The sequence below is a fragment of the Silene latifolia genome, chromosome 3 (assembly GCF_048544455.1).
Source record: "Silene latifolia isolate original U9 population chromosome 3, ASM4854445v1, whole genome shotgun sequence".
Classification (NCBI taxonomy): domain Eukaryota; kingdom Viridiplantae; phylum Streptophyta; class Magnoliopsida; order Caryophyllales; family Caryophyllaceae; genus Silene; species Silene latifolia.
In genome coordinates this window covers 10,438,045-10,455,235 of record NC_133528.1, presented here as the reverse complement: position 1 = coordinate 10,455,235, position 17,191 = coordinate 10,438,045, and the positions used below count along the sequence as shown (strand labels likewise).

General features: G+C 39.1%; 1 protein-coding gene across 1 annotated transcript in view; it reads right to left on the bottom strand.

Annotated features, from left to right (window-relative positions):
• Window positions 1-17,191, bottom strand: part of LOC141647169 (wall-associated receptor kinase-like 9) — a 29,628-nt gene that overhangs the window by 1,659 nt on the left and 10,778 nt on the right. The window contains exon 2 of the mRNA XM_074455259.1: window positions 1-132. Within this exon, the coding sequence (XP_074311360.1) occupies window positions 1-132 (132 nt within the window). The remainder of the gene's footprint in view (window positions 133-17,191) is intronic.

Sequence of the window (17,191 nt, the reverse complement as noted above, 5' to 3'; positions counted from 1 at the left end):
CAAGAAAAGAAGCTCGCCTGAACAGTGAATGCCTCTTGCAATGATAGGTGACATAATAATTTGAGGTGAGGTCTAATGTGTAATTGTAGGTGGCATCGCAATAGGTTTTGCAGTTCTCACATTCTTGCACGACTGGAAAAACAACAACAACAACAACAACAACAACAACAACAATAATAAGTAAGGGATAGTATCCTAATTTGAGGATTCAACTAAATACCATTTGTAGCAAACCAATACAAAGTATACAAGTTAATATGGTATCAAACCTTATGGTTGTGTCATCTAGGTTTGATGAATTAAAACGGAGTCGATTAAGAGCATCTGATTGACGACTAGATGAAAATAAGATTATGTGAGAGAAGGTATGCGATATGATAACTATATCAGTCCCTTATAATTATAGAAATCTATATCTATCTATATTAATAAAGGAAGTTTTTTTCGAGCGATATTAAAGACTCCAAACTTTATGAAACATGTATTTTTTAAAATATAATTGAAAGATAGAGTTTGTAAGCAAAACAAACGTAGCAATGAATGAATTATCAGTGCCTTTAGAAGTCTAATATAACTCTATTACACCTACCTTCAATGTTATATATGGAGTACTATATATATTCAATACCCTTGCTTCACCATTCAAGTTCTTTCTATTGTTTTTCCACGTATTTTTATTTGCTCATATATTTATACATACGAATTTAATTATTATATGATATGATTGCTAATTTCTTTGTTTTTCCCTTTTTTTTTTGCAGCACTCTACTTGAATTGTTATGGTGTTGCGTAATTTCAATAAACAAAAGGTAACAAATAGAATTGTAACTAAAGATTTTATATTTTGTTCACAAATCCTAAAAGCCAATTTAATTTTTACCAATTTGTATCTATAAATATAGTCTTTTAGACTTATTACGCAGGCAAACGGCTCTCCAAGCCCAACGGTCCAATCCAAGCTCCATTGGTGGCAAACACATCTCCATTGCCTTATTTAGAAGATAATATAGCTGTTGCAAATACATTGTTACTGTTATATAATATCTTTTCCGTAAATAGCTTGTATGCATCGAGTATATAAGGAACGATATGTGACGATGTACAAACACGATTAATGAATACAATTACGATTATTACAATGTCATATTACGGAATTCTAATATGGTATCAGCTAGGTTAACTTAATACAATCAAACGCCTCCTCTCTCCCTGCTTCTTCTCTTTCGAAAAAAAAAAAACAAACACAAAAGCACAACAACAAAGTCTACGATCTCTTGCTTTATCAATCATGACAAACAACGAAATTGTTGCCACATCAAAACCTCCTTCTTATTCTTTTGTTCATGTTGAAAATCCAAGCACTAATATTACGCAGATTACCTTCAACGGCAACAATTACGATGAATGGTCCCGGGGTTTTAACCTTGCTCTCCTCGCAAAAGGGAAACTTGGTTATATCGATGGTTCCGTCACCAAACCTGCTGCCACATCGACTGATTTCGCGTCTTGGCAATCAACAAATGCACTGGTTACTGCTTGGATTCTCAATTCACTCGAGCCTGCCATACGTAGGATGACATCCCTCCGTCCCGAAGCCAAACAGGTATGGCTAGATATTAAAAATCGCTACTGTCAGAATAATGAAGCTCGTATTTATCAATTACAAGCCGAATTAATCGGCTGTCGACAAAATCCCACCGAATCTCTCGTCTCTTATTATGGGCGTCTGTCTAAAATATGGGAAGAGATGATACAACTTGATGCTCTGCCAACGTGCTCTTGCTCTGCGTGCCCTTGTGATTGGACTTCAATCATGACGGCACATCGAGAACGAAAACTGGTACGTGATTTTTTAATTGGTCTCGATGACCGCTTTGATAATGTTCGATCCCAAATCCTAGGTACGAACCCCATTCCCGCTCTCGACTTTATTTATAATCGCCTTCTTCATAAAGAAGGGGTTCGTAATCTGACCATACACAAACCGGTGTCTCAACCCGACACCATGGCTTATGCTGCTCGAGTCACCCATAATTCTCGACATAATGGGGGCAGCCGTGATACCAAAACTGACCGACCCCCTGCCTCCGGTACTAAACCTTGCCTTGCTTGCAAACGACCCGGCCATCCGTTTCAACAATGCTTTCGGGTCACTGGGGAATATCCGGACTGGTGGGGGGAGCGCCCTAGGGATCGCATATATGTTGACCCAAACGATACCGATTTAAGTAGAGCTGTTTTCGTCCCCGACACTGCTGGCCGTGCCCGTTGGAACAAGTTAAAGGCAGCCAATTCCGGGGGTAATCCTCGGTTGCACATGGCCACGGTAAATACTTCAAGTGGTGCCTCTAATACCACGCAGGCAGGCTCCTCTCAATCTCCCCTGGAACAATTTAATATTAAGAATTTAAACCCGCAACAACTTGCGGAATTGGCTCAAATGTGGCAGTCACGACAACCTTCCTCATCCACCGAACGTCTCAGCGGTATGTCCTATTCCCCTTCCTCTTCTTGGATTATTGACACGGGTGCCTCGCACCACATGTCGGGCTGTCTCGACCACTTTACGAATTTGAATAATATTGCCCCTTTATCTGTTGGTTTGCCTACAGGAGATGTCACCATGGCCACACAAAGTGGCGACATTCATTTGTCTAGCCGTTTAATTTTACGAAATGTGTTATACGCACCCAATTTAAATTGTAATTTGTTATCTGTTTCTAGCCTTTTACTCGACCCCTCTCTAACTATTCAATTTTCTCAAAAAATTTGTCTCGTTCAGGACCGTTCCTCGAAGACGGTGATTGGGACCGGTGAACAAAGCGAGGGGCTCTATTTATTGAGTGAGGTGCGCTCTCTAGCTGGACGTGCGTGTTCCGTGACGGCTACTGATCAAGTGGAACTTTGGCACCGAAGGTTGGGGCACCCATCCACTTCTATTACACATTTTATTCCGTCTTTTAATTCTACAATTAAGTCTTCTTTTCATAGCAATACTTGCGACATTTGCCTTCGTGCAAAACAAACTCGGACTGTTTTTCCTTTAAGCACGAACACTGCCAACGATATTTTCGATTTAATTCATTGTGATTTGTGGGGGGACAATATTCTGAAAACGCTTCTTGTGGCTCACAATATTTTTTAACAATTGTTGATGATTTTTCCCGCTCTACGTGGGTTTATTTATTACGAAAAAAAAGCGACACACGTCAAACTTTATTGAATTTTTTTGCACTTGTTGAAAGGCAATTTAATAAGAAAATCAAAATTTTACGTAGTGATAACGGCACCGAATTTACAAATTTAAAACAGTTTTTTCAATAAAACGGTATTCTTTTTCAAACCTCCATGGTTGACACACCACAACAAAACGGTAGAGTCGAAAGAAAACACCGTCACATCCTTAATGTGGCGCGTGCTCTCTTATTTCAAGCTAGTCTACCTATATTTTTTTGGGGGGAGAGTATCTTAGCCGCTGTCTACCTCATCAATCGTACTCCATCCAAACTCCTCAAAGGCAAGACACCTTACGAAATGCTCTTTAAAACGCCACCTCCAATGACCCACATACGAACCTTCGGATGTCTATGCTATGCCAAGAACTTAAATCGCTCCAATGACAAGTTTGCCTCTCGCAGTCGCAAATGTGTTTTCTTGGGATACCCAATTGGACAAAAAGGGTGGAGAGTTTATGACTTAGACACAGGTACCCATTTCACCTCTCGGGATGTCATTTTCCTCGAAACCGAATTCCCCTATCAATCGATGCATATTCACGACCAACCAGACTCCTCTTCATTTCTTCACGACGACCCTCCCCTCATCGACACAGTTATCCAAACCCCTAACCCTCCACCCGAACCCAACGACCCCATCCTCGACCCTCCTCCATCCACTCCCTCTGACTCAATCCAGCCCCCACCACCAGACACTTCTTCCACCTCCACAATCGACACCCCATCCGAGCCCATCCCATCCACAAACATCGATACATCACCCAACAATATCGATGCCCACGACCAAACCTCAAACGACTTGATGGGCAAAGGACAGCGAACTAAAATACCCAACACTCTCCTCAAAGATTTCGTTCAACCGAAAAAATGCCCCTCGACTCATGTTCTCACCGCTTCATCATCGTCTTCCGGTACACAATACCCGATTTCTCACTTTATAAATTATGATCGTTTTTCAACTAACCACAAAATTTTCTTGTCGGCCGTGACCAACAACCACGAGCCTAGTACCTTTCGTGAAGCTATGCAGGTTCAACAATGGAAAGATGCCATGAAGAGCGAGATTGATGCCTTTGAACGCAACAATACCTGGACTCTCGAAGACCTTCCACCTAACAAGAAAGCGATCGGATCCAAATGGGTGTACAAAATTAAGTATAATGCTGATGGGACAATCGAACGCTACAAAGCACGCTTGGTGGTTATGGGTAATCGACAAGTCGAAGGGGTGGATTACAATGAAACCTTTGCACCTACTGTAAAAATGGTAACGGTGCGAACTCTTCTTGCCATTGCTGCCGCCAAACAGTGGGATCTTCATCAAATGGACGTACACAATGCGTTCCTTCATGGCGATCTTGACGAAGAAGTTTACATGAAGCCTCCACCCGGGTTCCACGGTGCTTCCAACGGAAAAGTATGCCGCCTTCGAAAGTCTCTCTACGGCCTTCGTCAAGCTCCCCGGTGTTGGTACGCCAAACTCGCTTCCGCCCTTCAAACTTATGGTTTCAAACACTGTCCATATGATCATAGCCTCTTCTCCCTTCACGAAAATAATGCTGAGGTACACGTTCTCGTCTACGTTGATGACCTTGTCATTTGTGGGAACAATACCTCCGTGATTGATCGCTTCAAGACATACCTCAGCACATGCTTCCATATGAAAGACCTCGGGCCCTTAAAATACTTTCTGGGGTTGGAAATTGCTCGCAATCCCACCGCTCTTTTTATTTCTCAAAGGAAATACGCCATTGACATTCTCACCGAAGCTGGACTTCTAGGCTCTAAGCCCGCCAAAATTCCCATGGAGCCGAACCACCACCTCGGCAGCTCCACCTCACCACTCCTTACCGACCCACAACCATATCAGAGACTAGTTGGGCGTTTGGTTTATCTAACGATCACTCGACCTGAACTAACCTATTCCGTCCATATTCTTGCACAATTCATGCACGCTCCACGACAAGATCATTGGAAAGCCGCTTTACAGGTAGTTCGATACATCAAAAACAAACCGGGACAAGGCATTCTCCTTCGCGCCCAGGACGATTTACAATTACAAGCATACTGTGACGCCGATTACGCCTCTTGTCCAACTAGCAGACGGTCCTTATCAGCCTATCTTGTCTTCCTTGGCTCTTCTCCTATCTCATGGAAAACCAAAAAACAGACTACCATCTCCAAATCATCAGCCGAGTCCGAATATCGAGCCATCGCATATACCGTCTGTGAACTTAAATGGCTCAAGGGACTCCTCAATTTTCTCGGCATAAAACACGAGGCACCCATTGATCTCTCTTGTGACAGTCAATCCGCCCTATATATCGCTCGAAATCCCGTATTTCATGAGCGCACGAAACATATCGAAGTTGACTGCCACTTTGTTCGAGACGAAATCCTTAATGGTACTATATGACCGAGCTATGTACACACCAAGGCTCAGTTAGCTGACATATTCACGAAAGCCCTTGGTCGCATATCCTTCGATGAACTTCTATCCAAGTTGGGCGTTTCGAACCTCCACGCACCAACTTGAGGGGGGTATTACGCAGGCAAACGACTCTCCAAGCCCAACGGTCCAATCCAAGCTCCATTGGTGGCAAACACATCTCCATTGCCTTATTTAGAAGATAATATAGCTGTTACAAATACATTGTTACTGTTATATAATATCTTTTCCGTAAATAGCTTGTATGCATCGAGTATATAAGGAACGATATGTGACGATGTACAAACACGATTAATGAATACAATTACGATTATTACAATGTCATATTACGGAATTCTAATAAGACTACCTATGCTAATAACTATTCATATTTACGTATTTGTTTTCATTTTTTAATTTAGCTAGATTTAGTTTGTCTATCTTATTTTGGTTGTTTCCAGTCTTTTCACTATTTATTTAAGAAGATTGTGGTGCATGCATGTCAATTTCATAAGCTATATGATTTGATTAGGCACAATGTCTAATTTATTGTGCGCTTGAGTGTGTTTAGCATAAACACATATTGTTTAAAGTGTGAATGATACTATTAATTAATTCCTCTTTATTGTGAAAGATCGCTATGCAGGCTATATAAATACTCCCAACTACTTCAATTCGTAAAACCATATTAATTTAATTAAGCATATATATATTTTTCTTCAATTACGTTTTGAAGGGTGCGTGTTTGTATAACATGGTTTCGTAATTCACGCGTAAAAGAAATCTTTAAAAAATTATATTCTATTTGAAACGGTAAGCACTCAATAATTGTATTATTTTTATGATTCTTTTAAGATTATGGATCTTATAATATAAGAATAAGATCTATGAGTACTATCTTATATATATATATAAAACTGGGTTAAAACGCTGTGGATGCGCCACGTAGCGTATTCAACCTTAATTACAAGCAATAAATATAGCAGATCATTAAAAATGAACAGAAAAAATGTTACATAAATCTCATCAAGATATTAATTAAGCATAACTTAATAAATATTACAACATTTATTAAATACATTAAATAAGTATGGTCATTTATTTCTAAATTTTAAACAATATACTTTTATTAGAATTATAAAATACTTCATAAATTATTAGAAATCTAGGAGAGTATTTCCAAATAGTATGTACACAAATTAGTAGGTAAATGATAAATTGACTAGAAATAAGTTGTACTAATGTGTACATTCCCAATGTATGAATGTACGGAGTATAATTTGTTTATCACAAATTCTCATTACTGCTATGTTCAATGTTCCAAAGTGGTGTAAAAAAACCTGGTCAATACATAGTTTCCCAATGTTTTATTCGAAAGAGTGATAGACTCTCATCATGGAATATATATTTTCATTGACTACCTTATCTTCACACACATATTTCACAAATTTACTCTATAAATTTATTTTCTCTCATCAGATTTGAGTCAGACCCTTCTCTTTTTCCTTATTTTCAAAATATTGTAAAAGTATGGGCTTACGAGCAGAGCCATGGAGCCTCGAAATGGACAAAGCGCAAGTGTTCTTAATTTGTTCAAGGTGGAGGGGTTTGTGCGAGAGAAGTATATAAAATGGTGGTTAATGGTTGAATTTTGTGGTTGATAATGAAAATTAAGGAACATGACAATTTTAAGTGGAGTTTTTGGTTAATTGAAATTGAGCATATTGGCTTAGGTAGCAGGGGGATTTGGGTTTGTTTTGGAGTAAGGTTCAAGGTTGACTTCCTATGGTTTATTAAACAAGATGATCCATTAAACAACATCTTGATTTTCTAAAATCAAGATTATCCATTAAACAACATCATTCGACTCAACTTCCTACTGGAAAAATGGCTGCTAAATGATGATAACGGTTGATTCCAATGAAAAAGTTGGAATTCATCATACTTCCCATGAAACACAAATAAACAACACATGATTTAAATGGGATAAGTGCATTTTGATTCATCAGTTATTCAGTGATACGAGACATCGAACTATTGGAGTATCTTACGTTACTTCGGAGCACATCTTCCATACAGTATAATATACTACATGTGGTAGATAAGATGTATAGGATAGTCGAATCACACATATATGGTAATGCATGTATTCTAAGAATTACAACCAAAATAGAAAGTTTTTGATAGTAGAGGTTTTAAATTGCTTATAGTAGCGGAAATTATTGTGTGAGACACGCTTACACGGTAAAACGGAGCATTCGCATAAAAATCACTTTTATTATTACCATTAAATGAATGAATTTTATATAGAAAAAGACCGGCTCACGGTATGAGACTTTTTTATTCTAGCTAGAATTTTTTTATAGTAGAATGAAGGTTAAAACTATCAAATTGTCACTCTATCGAAGTACTACGTCGGTTTAATTATGCATTCTTTTAAGTGTAAAAACTCCAATGGATTTGATGAAATATAAAAAGTACTAATAGACGACTAACGTTTTCGTATAATAAGAGCTACAAGTGATGATAAGTTCAAAACAGTTTGATGAAATGGTGTAAAAACAATCGAGTTGGTGACATTTGTGACCAAAAATAAAAATACAGTACATCTTTAATTTTATACATATAAACTAAAACAACAAATTAAAACAACAAATTAAGGTAACAAAAAAAATAGTACCAAATGGAGTGCAAAATTCGATATGCTTATTAATCTAAATGCAAGGAATGAGACTACGGTTGTCCAAGCAAAATTAAATTTTCGAGGGCTAATTTGTGGTTGAGTCTTACCCAAACTGAGAAAACAAAATCTACTACATGGTAATTGGTAATGTTTCTATAGTTTTACAATTAGTAATTGTATACTGTACATTTTTTAAGATATTTTATTGTTCACCGTATATTTGAAACAAGTTACAAATATAGTATGCTATATGTTGAAATTTCTATGGCTCCTTTCAAAACATGGTTGAATTTCAAAAATAATGTGATCAATTAAATTGGTAAGATGGCTATGTATGTTGTCAAGTCTTTGGTGACCTATTATCCAAACTATAAAGTACAATATATAATTTCAATAAAAATACTTTTACATCAGTATTAAATAGTGTGTCTAAAAAATTACAAATTATTCTTTCTGCACGATAAAAAAACCTTGCCTAGAAAGATAAAATAAAAACAAACAATTTACTTATGTTTCTAAAAAAAATATTAATGTATATAATTAGCATATACAAACAGACCGTGCGAAGCACGGGATTCTACCTAGTGGAAATGTATTTTCAAGTGTAAATAATACAGCACAATTTTTTTATACTATTTGATCAGAGCGAGTATTAAACTAGCATTGAAGTCGGTGTTAGTGCTTAATTGAGGTAAAACCACTAAAATCATTCAAGGAGCAACTTTTGCCGATCAAATAAAAAGTACCCCGTACATAATTTGAGTCGGAGGCATAATTAGACGCGAGGACTTTTGAAGTTATTAATTTTTTATGTTAAAACAATTCATGTTAGCAGTCAAGCAGTGTCCCAATAACGGGCGACTTTCCACACACTCATATCTCGAGTAATACTAACGAGTTTAACTTTTGTTATTATAAAAAAATGAGGTAAATTCATATACTACTTAGATGTATTCATGTATAGTAGAAAAAGGGTACTACATACGTATATCTACAAGGATAAATTTTTGTTTAAATACAATTTTACAGAAAGAATAATTACTGCCTAGAATTTGATTTAGCATTGCTTCTTTAAAAAACTAAGATTACTAAATTATGATGTCATGCTTTAATAAATAAATACATACACACGTTTCTTTTACTCAAAGATTAAAACGTCTACACGTAAAGAGTAGACATGTAGTGTAAATTTAAAATTATTCACCATATCCTACCTCCTCGAGACTGCCCCCTTTCTTTGTGGTGGATGTATATGTGAAAGAAAATGAAAAGCTTCGATATCTTGAAACTTCGATAGTCTAATATTATTCAGTACTATTCTAAAAATTTGAGTATTGTATCCGCATGAAATCTATGCGACTACATAATACAAAGAGTTAGGTTCCGTGCATGACCAAATAAAAAAAACAATTAATTTGAAATAAAATTTAAAGAAAATAGTACAATAAAAGTAAAGCGGAAGGATTATTAAAAACGCCAACCTTTTTGCTAAACAGATTGTAGTTAAATTGCTACAGATGGAAATATGGTAGTAATGGTATTATAGCACACTTCAAAAAATATTAAGAAATGGTTAACGATTATGATGTTAATCATACAATACTCTGGACTCAAATGTCAGGTGGCATGACTCACATGTATGTAAAACTGTTAAATGATTTGCTATAAAACATTGCTCATGGATATGGATAAAACTCCATTATAATCTTAGTCATGATGTTTGTATAGAAATTTGAAAGAAACGCCAACTTATCACCTAATAAACTTATAAAAAAATCAAAAATAAATCCCTCTGAGCATAAACTCATTAGCCAAAACAAACTATGATATCTCTCATTAATCATAAGAATATATCCACCTATAAGTTGAGTTAAAAAACAATGAAGCTCAATGATACCCATTTTTATATAAGTTAAGTTAAAATAAAAGTTAAGTTCAATTATACCATTTTTCTATGAGTTAAGTTCATATGGTTAATTAAGCTCTTATAAATTCAGTTCAGCTCTTATATGTTCATATTAGTAAAATGAAGTACAAAAGAACAGGACATTGGAGTATTATTACATAATAATCATAGAATATTACAAATTGGCCCGGGCGAAGCCGGGCAATAAATCTAGTCTAGTATATATATAAAAGAGAGTTTTTTCGAGCGATTCTAGGCTGTCCACATCATCACAAATTAATTTAGGAAGGTTTTATAAATAATATTTTTGATGTAAAAAATAAAGTGGTAAATCTTTTAATTACTATAATAATATATATTTCCTATTTTATAGTCAAGCGATGTTTCTAATTTTTATATGAAAACTTTTACATTTCATTTGGCAAAATAATGTCGCTAAAAAAATTATTAAAATAATATAATTAGATTCGTGGTAAGAAATGCTATCATTAGAGTATAAATTTCATATAATTTGCACATATTTAAGATGATGTACTTCTTAATATGTTATATGTTCTACATTGAAGTTATAAATATTAGAATTCTCCCACATCGAAAGATTAACATAAATTGAGCTGATCCTAATTCCTATGATTATAAATAGAAGACATCTTTGGAACTCAGATATCAACTCAAAATCTTTTGAGTCTCTCCAGTATTGTCTTAGAGAGTTCTTAAGAGTTAAGAGTTTGTAGAATTATCTCCATAATATGATATAAAAAATAATGTGGAGGATGTTTTGATTATTATAATATATATTTTCTATATTATATTCAGTGATGTTTATAGTTTTTATATAAAAACTTTTACATTTCATTCGCAAAAGTATCGTTAAAAAATTATGAAAATTATATAATTAGATTCGTGATTAAAAAAATTCTATAATTAGAGTATAGATTTCTTATCATTTGCACAAATTTTAATTATGATAAAAAAAGAAAAAACATAGTATAGTATTAATCGGGTTGGATGTCGAACTAGGTGCGAAAAAAGATGGTGTACTTTGTACTTCTTAGTATGTTTTTTTGTCCCACATTAATAATTTAGTGGTGTTAATATATAATGTATAAATAGTAAAAATGTCCCGCATCAGAAAATTACCATAAAATGGGGTGATCCTATGATATGGTTAAAAAAATTATGAAAATAATATAATTAGATTCATGGTAAAAAAAAATGTTATTATTTGCATATATTAAAGATGATATACTTCTTAAGGGTCTTATGGTTCGAGATGAAGGAATGGAACGGAGTATGATATCATAGATGTATGAGATTCCAACACCTTTCCATCTCACAGTTGTTTGGTTTAATCTAAATAAGTAAGGGGAAGGAATGAAGTTTCTTGAAGGGGAGAAGGTGGGTGTGAGTTTCCAAGGGGTTGAGATGAAGTTAAAATCTATTGAGTATCTAACTCCTCCAAAATCATCCAACCAAACACTTGAATAGATTCAATCCATTCCATTATATTCCAAACTAGCCAACCAGGCACCCATTAGTATGTTATATGTCCCACATTGAACATATAAATAATAGAATTGTCCCATATCGAAACAATTAGTATGTTATATGTCCCACATTGAACATATAAATAATAAAATTGTCCAATATCGAAAGATTAGCAAATGTGGAGTGAACATATGATTGTCCCACATTGAACATATTAATTATTATAATAAATTATAATTATAATTATAATAATTAAAAGATTATACACTTTATTTTTTGCATCCAAAAATATTATTTACAATACTTTCCTAAATTAATTTTTAGGAAACTCCACCTTTATAATCATATGATGTGGACAATTCAACTATTTATATGTAGTATATTCACCACATCTACATTATTTTTCAATGTGGGACAAATAATATACTTTGAAAAATATCATATCATACATATAAGAATAGAAAAATCGTACGAACATAGTATAGTATCTTCTCATTATTAATCGTGTTGGATGTCGAACTGGGTGCGAAAAAGATAGTGTATTTCTGACAATGGTATTTGTTCCATATTGAATATGTAGGTGTTGTTAATATATAATGTATAAATAGTCGAATTGTCCCACACCTATGATTATAAATAGGGGTCATCTTTGTAACTTTAATATCAGCCAAAATTTTTTAGAGTTTTTTAAGTATTGTTTTATTAGAGTTTCTATTATTATCTCTTTAATAACAAAATTTATTTATTATTTATTTTTCTCGCATAATCAATAAACGATAGACGTGTATGTATTTATCAATTATTTTCTTTGAAAGAGATATTTTAATCATATGTAAACAAATGATTAGATGTAAATATTAATGTTTTATAATATTTTTTTCATTATAATCAAGTTAATTAACCCGTTGCAACGCACGGGTTTTCAACCTAGTAACTAATAAGAATTACATGTATAATTTCAAATTTGTACATGTATGTATTGTTAAAAATAGTAATCTAGAAAATTCTTAAAGATTAAGATTGTTCCGGGTGTAATTCCGAAGCAGATATTTGTTACCACTCGTGGCTTGTAGAAAGACGTCTTTGATTGAATCCTCCTTTGGCCTCTCCTGAAACGATGAACAAACTGAGGGCTCGGCTTTGGCCGAGCGTACTCACTCCGACGCTCAAGTCAGTGAAATTAAAGAGATAAGTTATGCGTTACTTGGCGAAGTATATATTGTAGAGAGATAAGGAAGATATTACCAGATTATGAGGTGTTTAGGTTAAATTTTGGATCCTTTCCTCAATGAGGGTTGAGGAGTATTTATAGACTTTCACCTTTTATCACGTAGTGGCCAAGTGGCCAAGTGGCTAGCAGGTGGAAAGACCGTTCTACCCTCGGCCGATGGACCCATGGCAGGCCGGCCGAGGGGTCTTGGATATGAGTACGCGGATATGTGTCCCGGCCGGCTAGTTTGCACTGGCCGAGACCCAGTGACAGCCGACAGTCAGTGGTTTGGTCCAGGGTCGTCCCAAGGTGTTGACTTGCTGTGGATATCTTTGACCTTGCTCAATATGTTGACTCGGTCAGCGGGTGCAAAATATGCCCCATCAATTTGTCCCCAGCGTAGTCTATGCCGTGGTATGGGCTCCGATGTGTGTTGAGCGTATATTCTGCGCAAGTAAAAATTTTCTGCCCCGGCTTCTTCTACCTCGGCTTGGTTCTGCTTAGGCCGTACCATATCCCCCTCCACATGGATGTGTAAAGGGCATCAAATGTGGAAAAGTAAGTGACGCTGGCCGAGACCGAGGTTGTGAGTGCCGTGTGCTTTTGATTGCCCCCAGCCGGTGCTGCCAAGCTTGGTTGAATCAGCGGGCCGTTGGGCAAGTAGACACCAAGGAGTGTGTTGAAGAAGATACGTCGATTGGTATTCTGTCAAGGAGCGTGTTGAAGAAGCTTTGTAACTGTTTGTCGATTGACATTCCATGGCTGCATGCTTGACATGTGTCTCGTTGCTGATTGGTTGACGCTTCATGGGCTTTGCCCTGATTGGTCCGTCCTCGTGGGCTTTGCTCTATAAATAGAGCAGTTAGCCTGGGATTTTGGCCACCAAAATCTTATTCTCTCAAAAAATTTCTTCTTTCTAGCCCTCTTTGACGAAACTTCTCTCTAGTTTTCAGAATCGTTACTTCGGCGTAGCACTTTTCTTCAACGTAAACAAACAAATTTTCCAACTTTTAATTGTTAAGTTTTTTTGTTGTGAACATGTCTTCTGCTGATGCCGGACCTAGTTACACTGCGCCGGGAGGTTCCCCGTCGCGTCTTGACAAAGAGGAGGCACTAGCCGCCGTCCCGCTAAGGTCCGGGGGTCCTAGGTCTCCTTCTCCTGAGGTTGATCCAAACGTTTTGGAGGAATGGGAGGATGAGGATGATGATGTTGATGATGACGGTGATGATGTGGAAAGGGCTCATTCTGATGACGTGAGACCGTACGTCATGGATCACGGCGAGGCCTGTAAGATCGGCCCTGACCGTGTTTGAACCCACAAGTTTGCCAGTTGTTCTGGTCCTGACTTTTTCGAACGTCACTTCTCCTTCGGCAGGGAGTATAGTATTGTTATTCCCAAAGAGAGTCAGGCTGTGTGTTGCCCTCCTCCGGGCTGCATCGGCGTGTACATGAGACACCTGGAGTATGGGCTCCGGTTTCCTCTCAATGTATACGTTGCTAACATTATTAAAGCCATGAACGCGCCGTGGCACACCGCATCCGTTGGCCGTTAGGACGATCATTGGTTTTGTGTGGCTATGCCAATTCAAGGGGGAGATTCCGACGGTGAACCTATTCCGTCGGCTTCATCACCTTCGATCGAACGTTGCGGTGGCGGGGATGGTATAGCGTGCGACGGAGCGGGTTACGTCTCCGTTGATAAGCTTTCTTCCCGCAAGGACCGGAAGGCGCGATGGGTATACGTCGAGGTGCTTGGATGATTATCCATCGCCCGGTCCTTCCAAAGACTAAGTCAATTTGCGGTGCAAGAGTAAGGGGGAGCATGACAAATGGGTCTCCCGGAATAAGCTTAAGATGGACGCCAGCATGGTCCCTCTTAATGCGGATGAGAAGCGGGCGATGAGGCTGTTTGAGACTGAGAAGGATGGGTCGCCGAAGGGATGGATGCCCCCGACTCAGATCATTCTTCAAGACGAGCCGCTCTGCCACGTCGGCCTCATACCGGCCCTAGCACAGGGTGAGTGGGGTCGGTGTGAGGCCTATCTCTGCTTTTAATGTTTCTGTTTCTTGAACTTTGATTTATTTCTTTTACTTAACTCTTGCTTCGTTTCCTTTGCAGACCGTTTTGGCCCAGATCTGTCTGAGGAATTCCTCTTGAAGATGGGGCTTGACAAAGGCAAGAACGTTCTTGAGAAGCATCCGAAGGCCGATAAAAGTGATCGCAGACCGGCGCCAACCGACCTTATGGACCAGGAGTTGAAGGGCCTAGATACGACGGCGGCCCAGGCGAAGGTTGCTGGTCAAATACCGCGCCGAACGCGAAAAACAAAGTCTTCGGCGGCGACGGCGTCAACTTCAATTCCACCTCCAATCCCCGCAGTCCAGAAGGAGACTGTGGAGATCGTCGACATTACCGCCGAGGACGAGGTCACCGTGGCCGTGGTATCTCCTCTCGTACGCAAGAGAAAAGAGACTGCCGCTGCCGCTGCCGCTGCTGCTACTCTTACCAAGGCCAGCGAAGAAATGGGTCCTCCGGCCAAGAAGGCCAAGCCTGGTACAGATCTTTCCTGTGGCTCAGACTTAGCCGGTTTATTAGGCGTTCCTGATGACAATCTCTCTGGTATGTCCACATATGTTGACACAGATGCCTTGATTGAATTTTTTGTAGATCAACCGCTGCCGTCCACCGGACACACTGTTGAACGGCGTCCTGAGAAGCGACCTGCGCAGACGGGTGGTAAAGATGCCACCGTCGTCCCCTCCTTCCCGAAGCCTACCCCCGCCCAGATTAGGTCGGAGGGCCTGAGTTTGTCCAGGATGCTGTCGAAGTGGGCTGAGGTGGCCGGTGCTCATATTGTTGAGCAAGAAAAGGTCATGGCTGAAGTTGCCCCACAGCTTGAGCGGCTCAGGCTCGAGGTCGCTGCTGCGAAGAAGGAAGCTGAGGGAGCCAAGGCTGAGGCTGAAAAGGCGGTCCTCGCCGAGCGAAAACTTAGGGAGGACGCTGAAAAGGCGGTCCTTGCCGAGAGAGCCAAGGTCGAGGCTGCGGACGCTGGTGCCGCTAAGTTGCTGGAGGAGCGTGACCGGCTTCAGGCTACTGCTGACTTCAATGCCAAAAGGAGGGACGAATGGAAATCCATGTTCCAGGCCCAGGGGAAGGTGGTTCGGAATAAGGAGGCTATCATTGCCCAGAGGGAGGAGGACATTGAGACGCTCCAAAGCGTTGTCCTTCCTAAAATGTGCGCCCAGTACCGGGACCTGGCCGAAGAGGCCGCCAGGGAGGTGATAGGGGAGCTCTTTCTTGATGGCTCCTTTCCGTGGCAAAAATTTGACGAGCTGTTGGATGATAAGCTCGAAGCTAAGGAGAAGGTCGCGGAGGCAAAGCCTGCTGAGGAGGCAAGGGTGAAGAAGGAGGAAGAGGAGGCCGCGGAGAAGGCGGCCCTTGCTGAGAAGGCGAAGGCGGCCAAGGAAGAAGCTGAGAGAATGAGGGCAGCTGAGGCTGCTGAGGCTGAAGCTGCCAAGACAGCTTCTGGGTCGCCTACCAAAGATGATGCTGCTGACGTTGCCGATGGCGAGCAGCAGCAACAGGCATAGGGAGACGGGCGGTCGTCACCAGGTTCACCCGGCATCTCGGATAGCTTCAGCTGTTCGGGGGCCAATTATTAAGCCTTTCCTCCCTGCCATCTTTTGGCACTTCAAATGATATGTCTGTAACCTTTTGCTTTTCTTTTCCTTGTTTTTTTGTAAAACTTTGGTAGGTTGTGTTTTGGCTTATCCCTATGGGGACGGCCGTCGTCTGTATTCTCCTTAGTTGTAATCATTTTTAATAAAGCTTGTTTATTGGCCCTCGGCTTGGCCGGGGTTTTGATCACAATCTTTCACTTGTCCTCTTGCGTTATTAATTGAGCGCTTTTAGAATGCGTATCTCAACTGTGTTTAACGTCTTTTTTAAACATGTTGGCATGTTGGTCGCTTCCTCTTTCACTCTCGGTCTGGCCGAGGCGTCCGATTTGCGCTTCCCAACCGCCGCTGTGAACATGTTAGCGTATCGACCGTTGTGTCCCCTGCCAGGCCTTCGGTTGGCCGAGGCGGCTAGAGGTTACGGCGCGACATCGTTCGTATCTGTAGACATATTGATCGCTTCCTCTGCCAGGCCTTCGGTTGGCCGAGGCGGCTAGAATTGCGTCTCAACTGTACTTATACGTTCCTATGGCATGTTGGTCGCTTTCGCGAGTATCAATT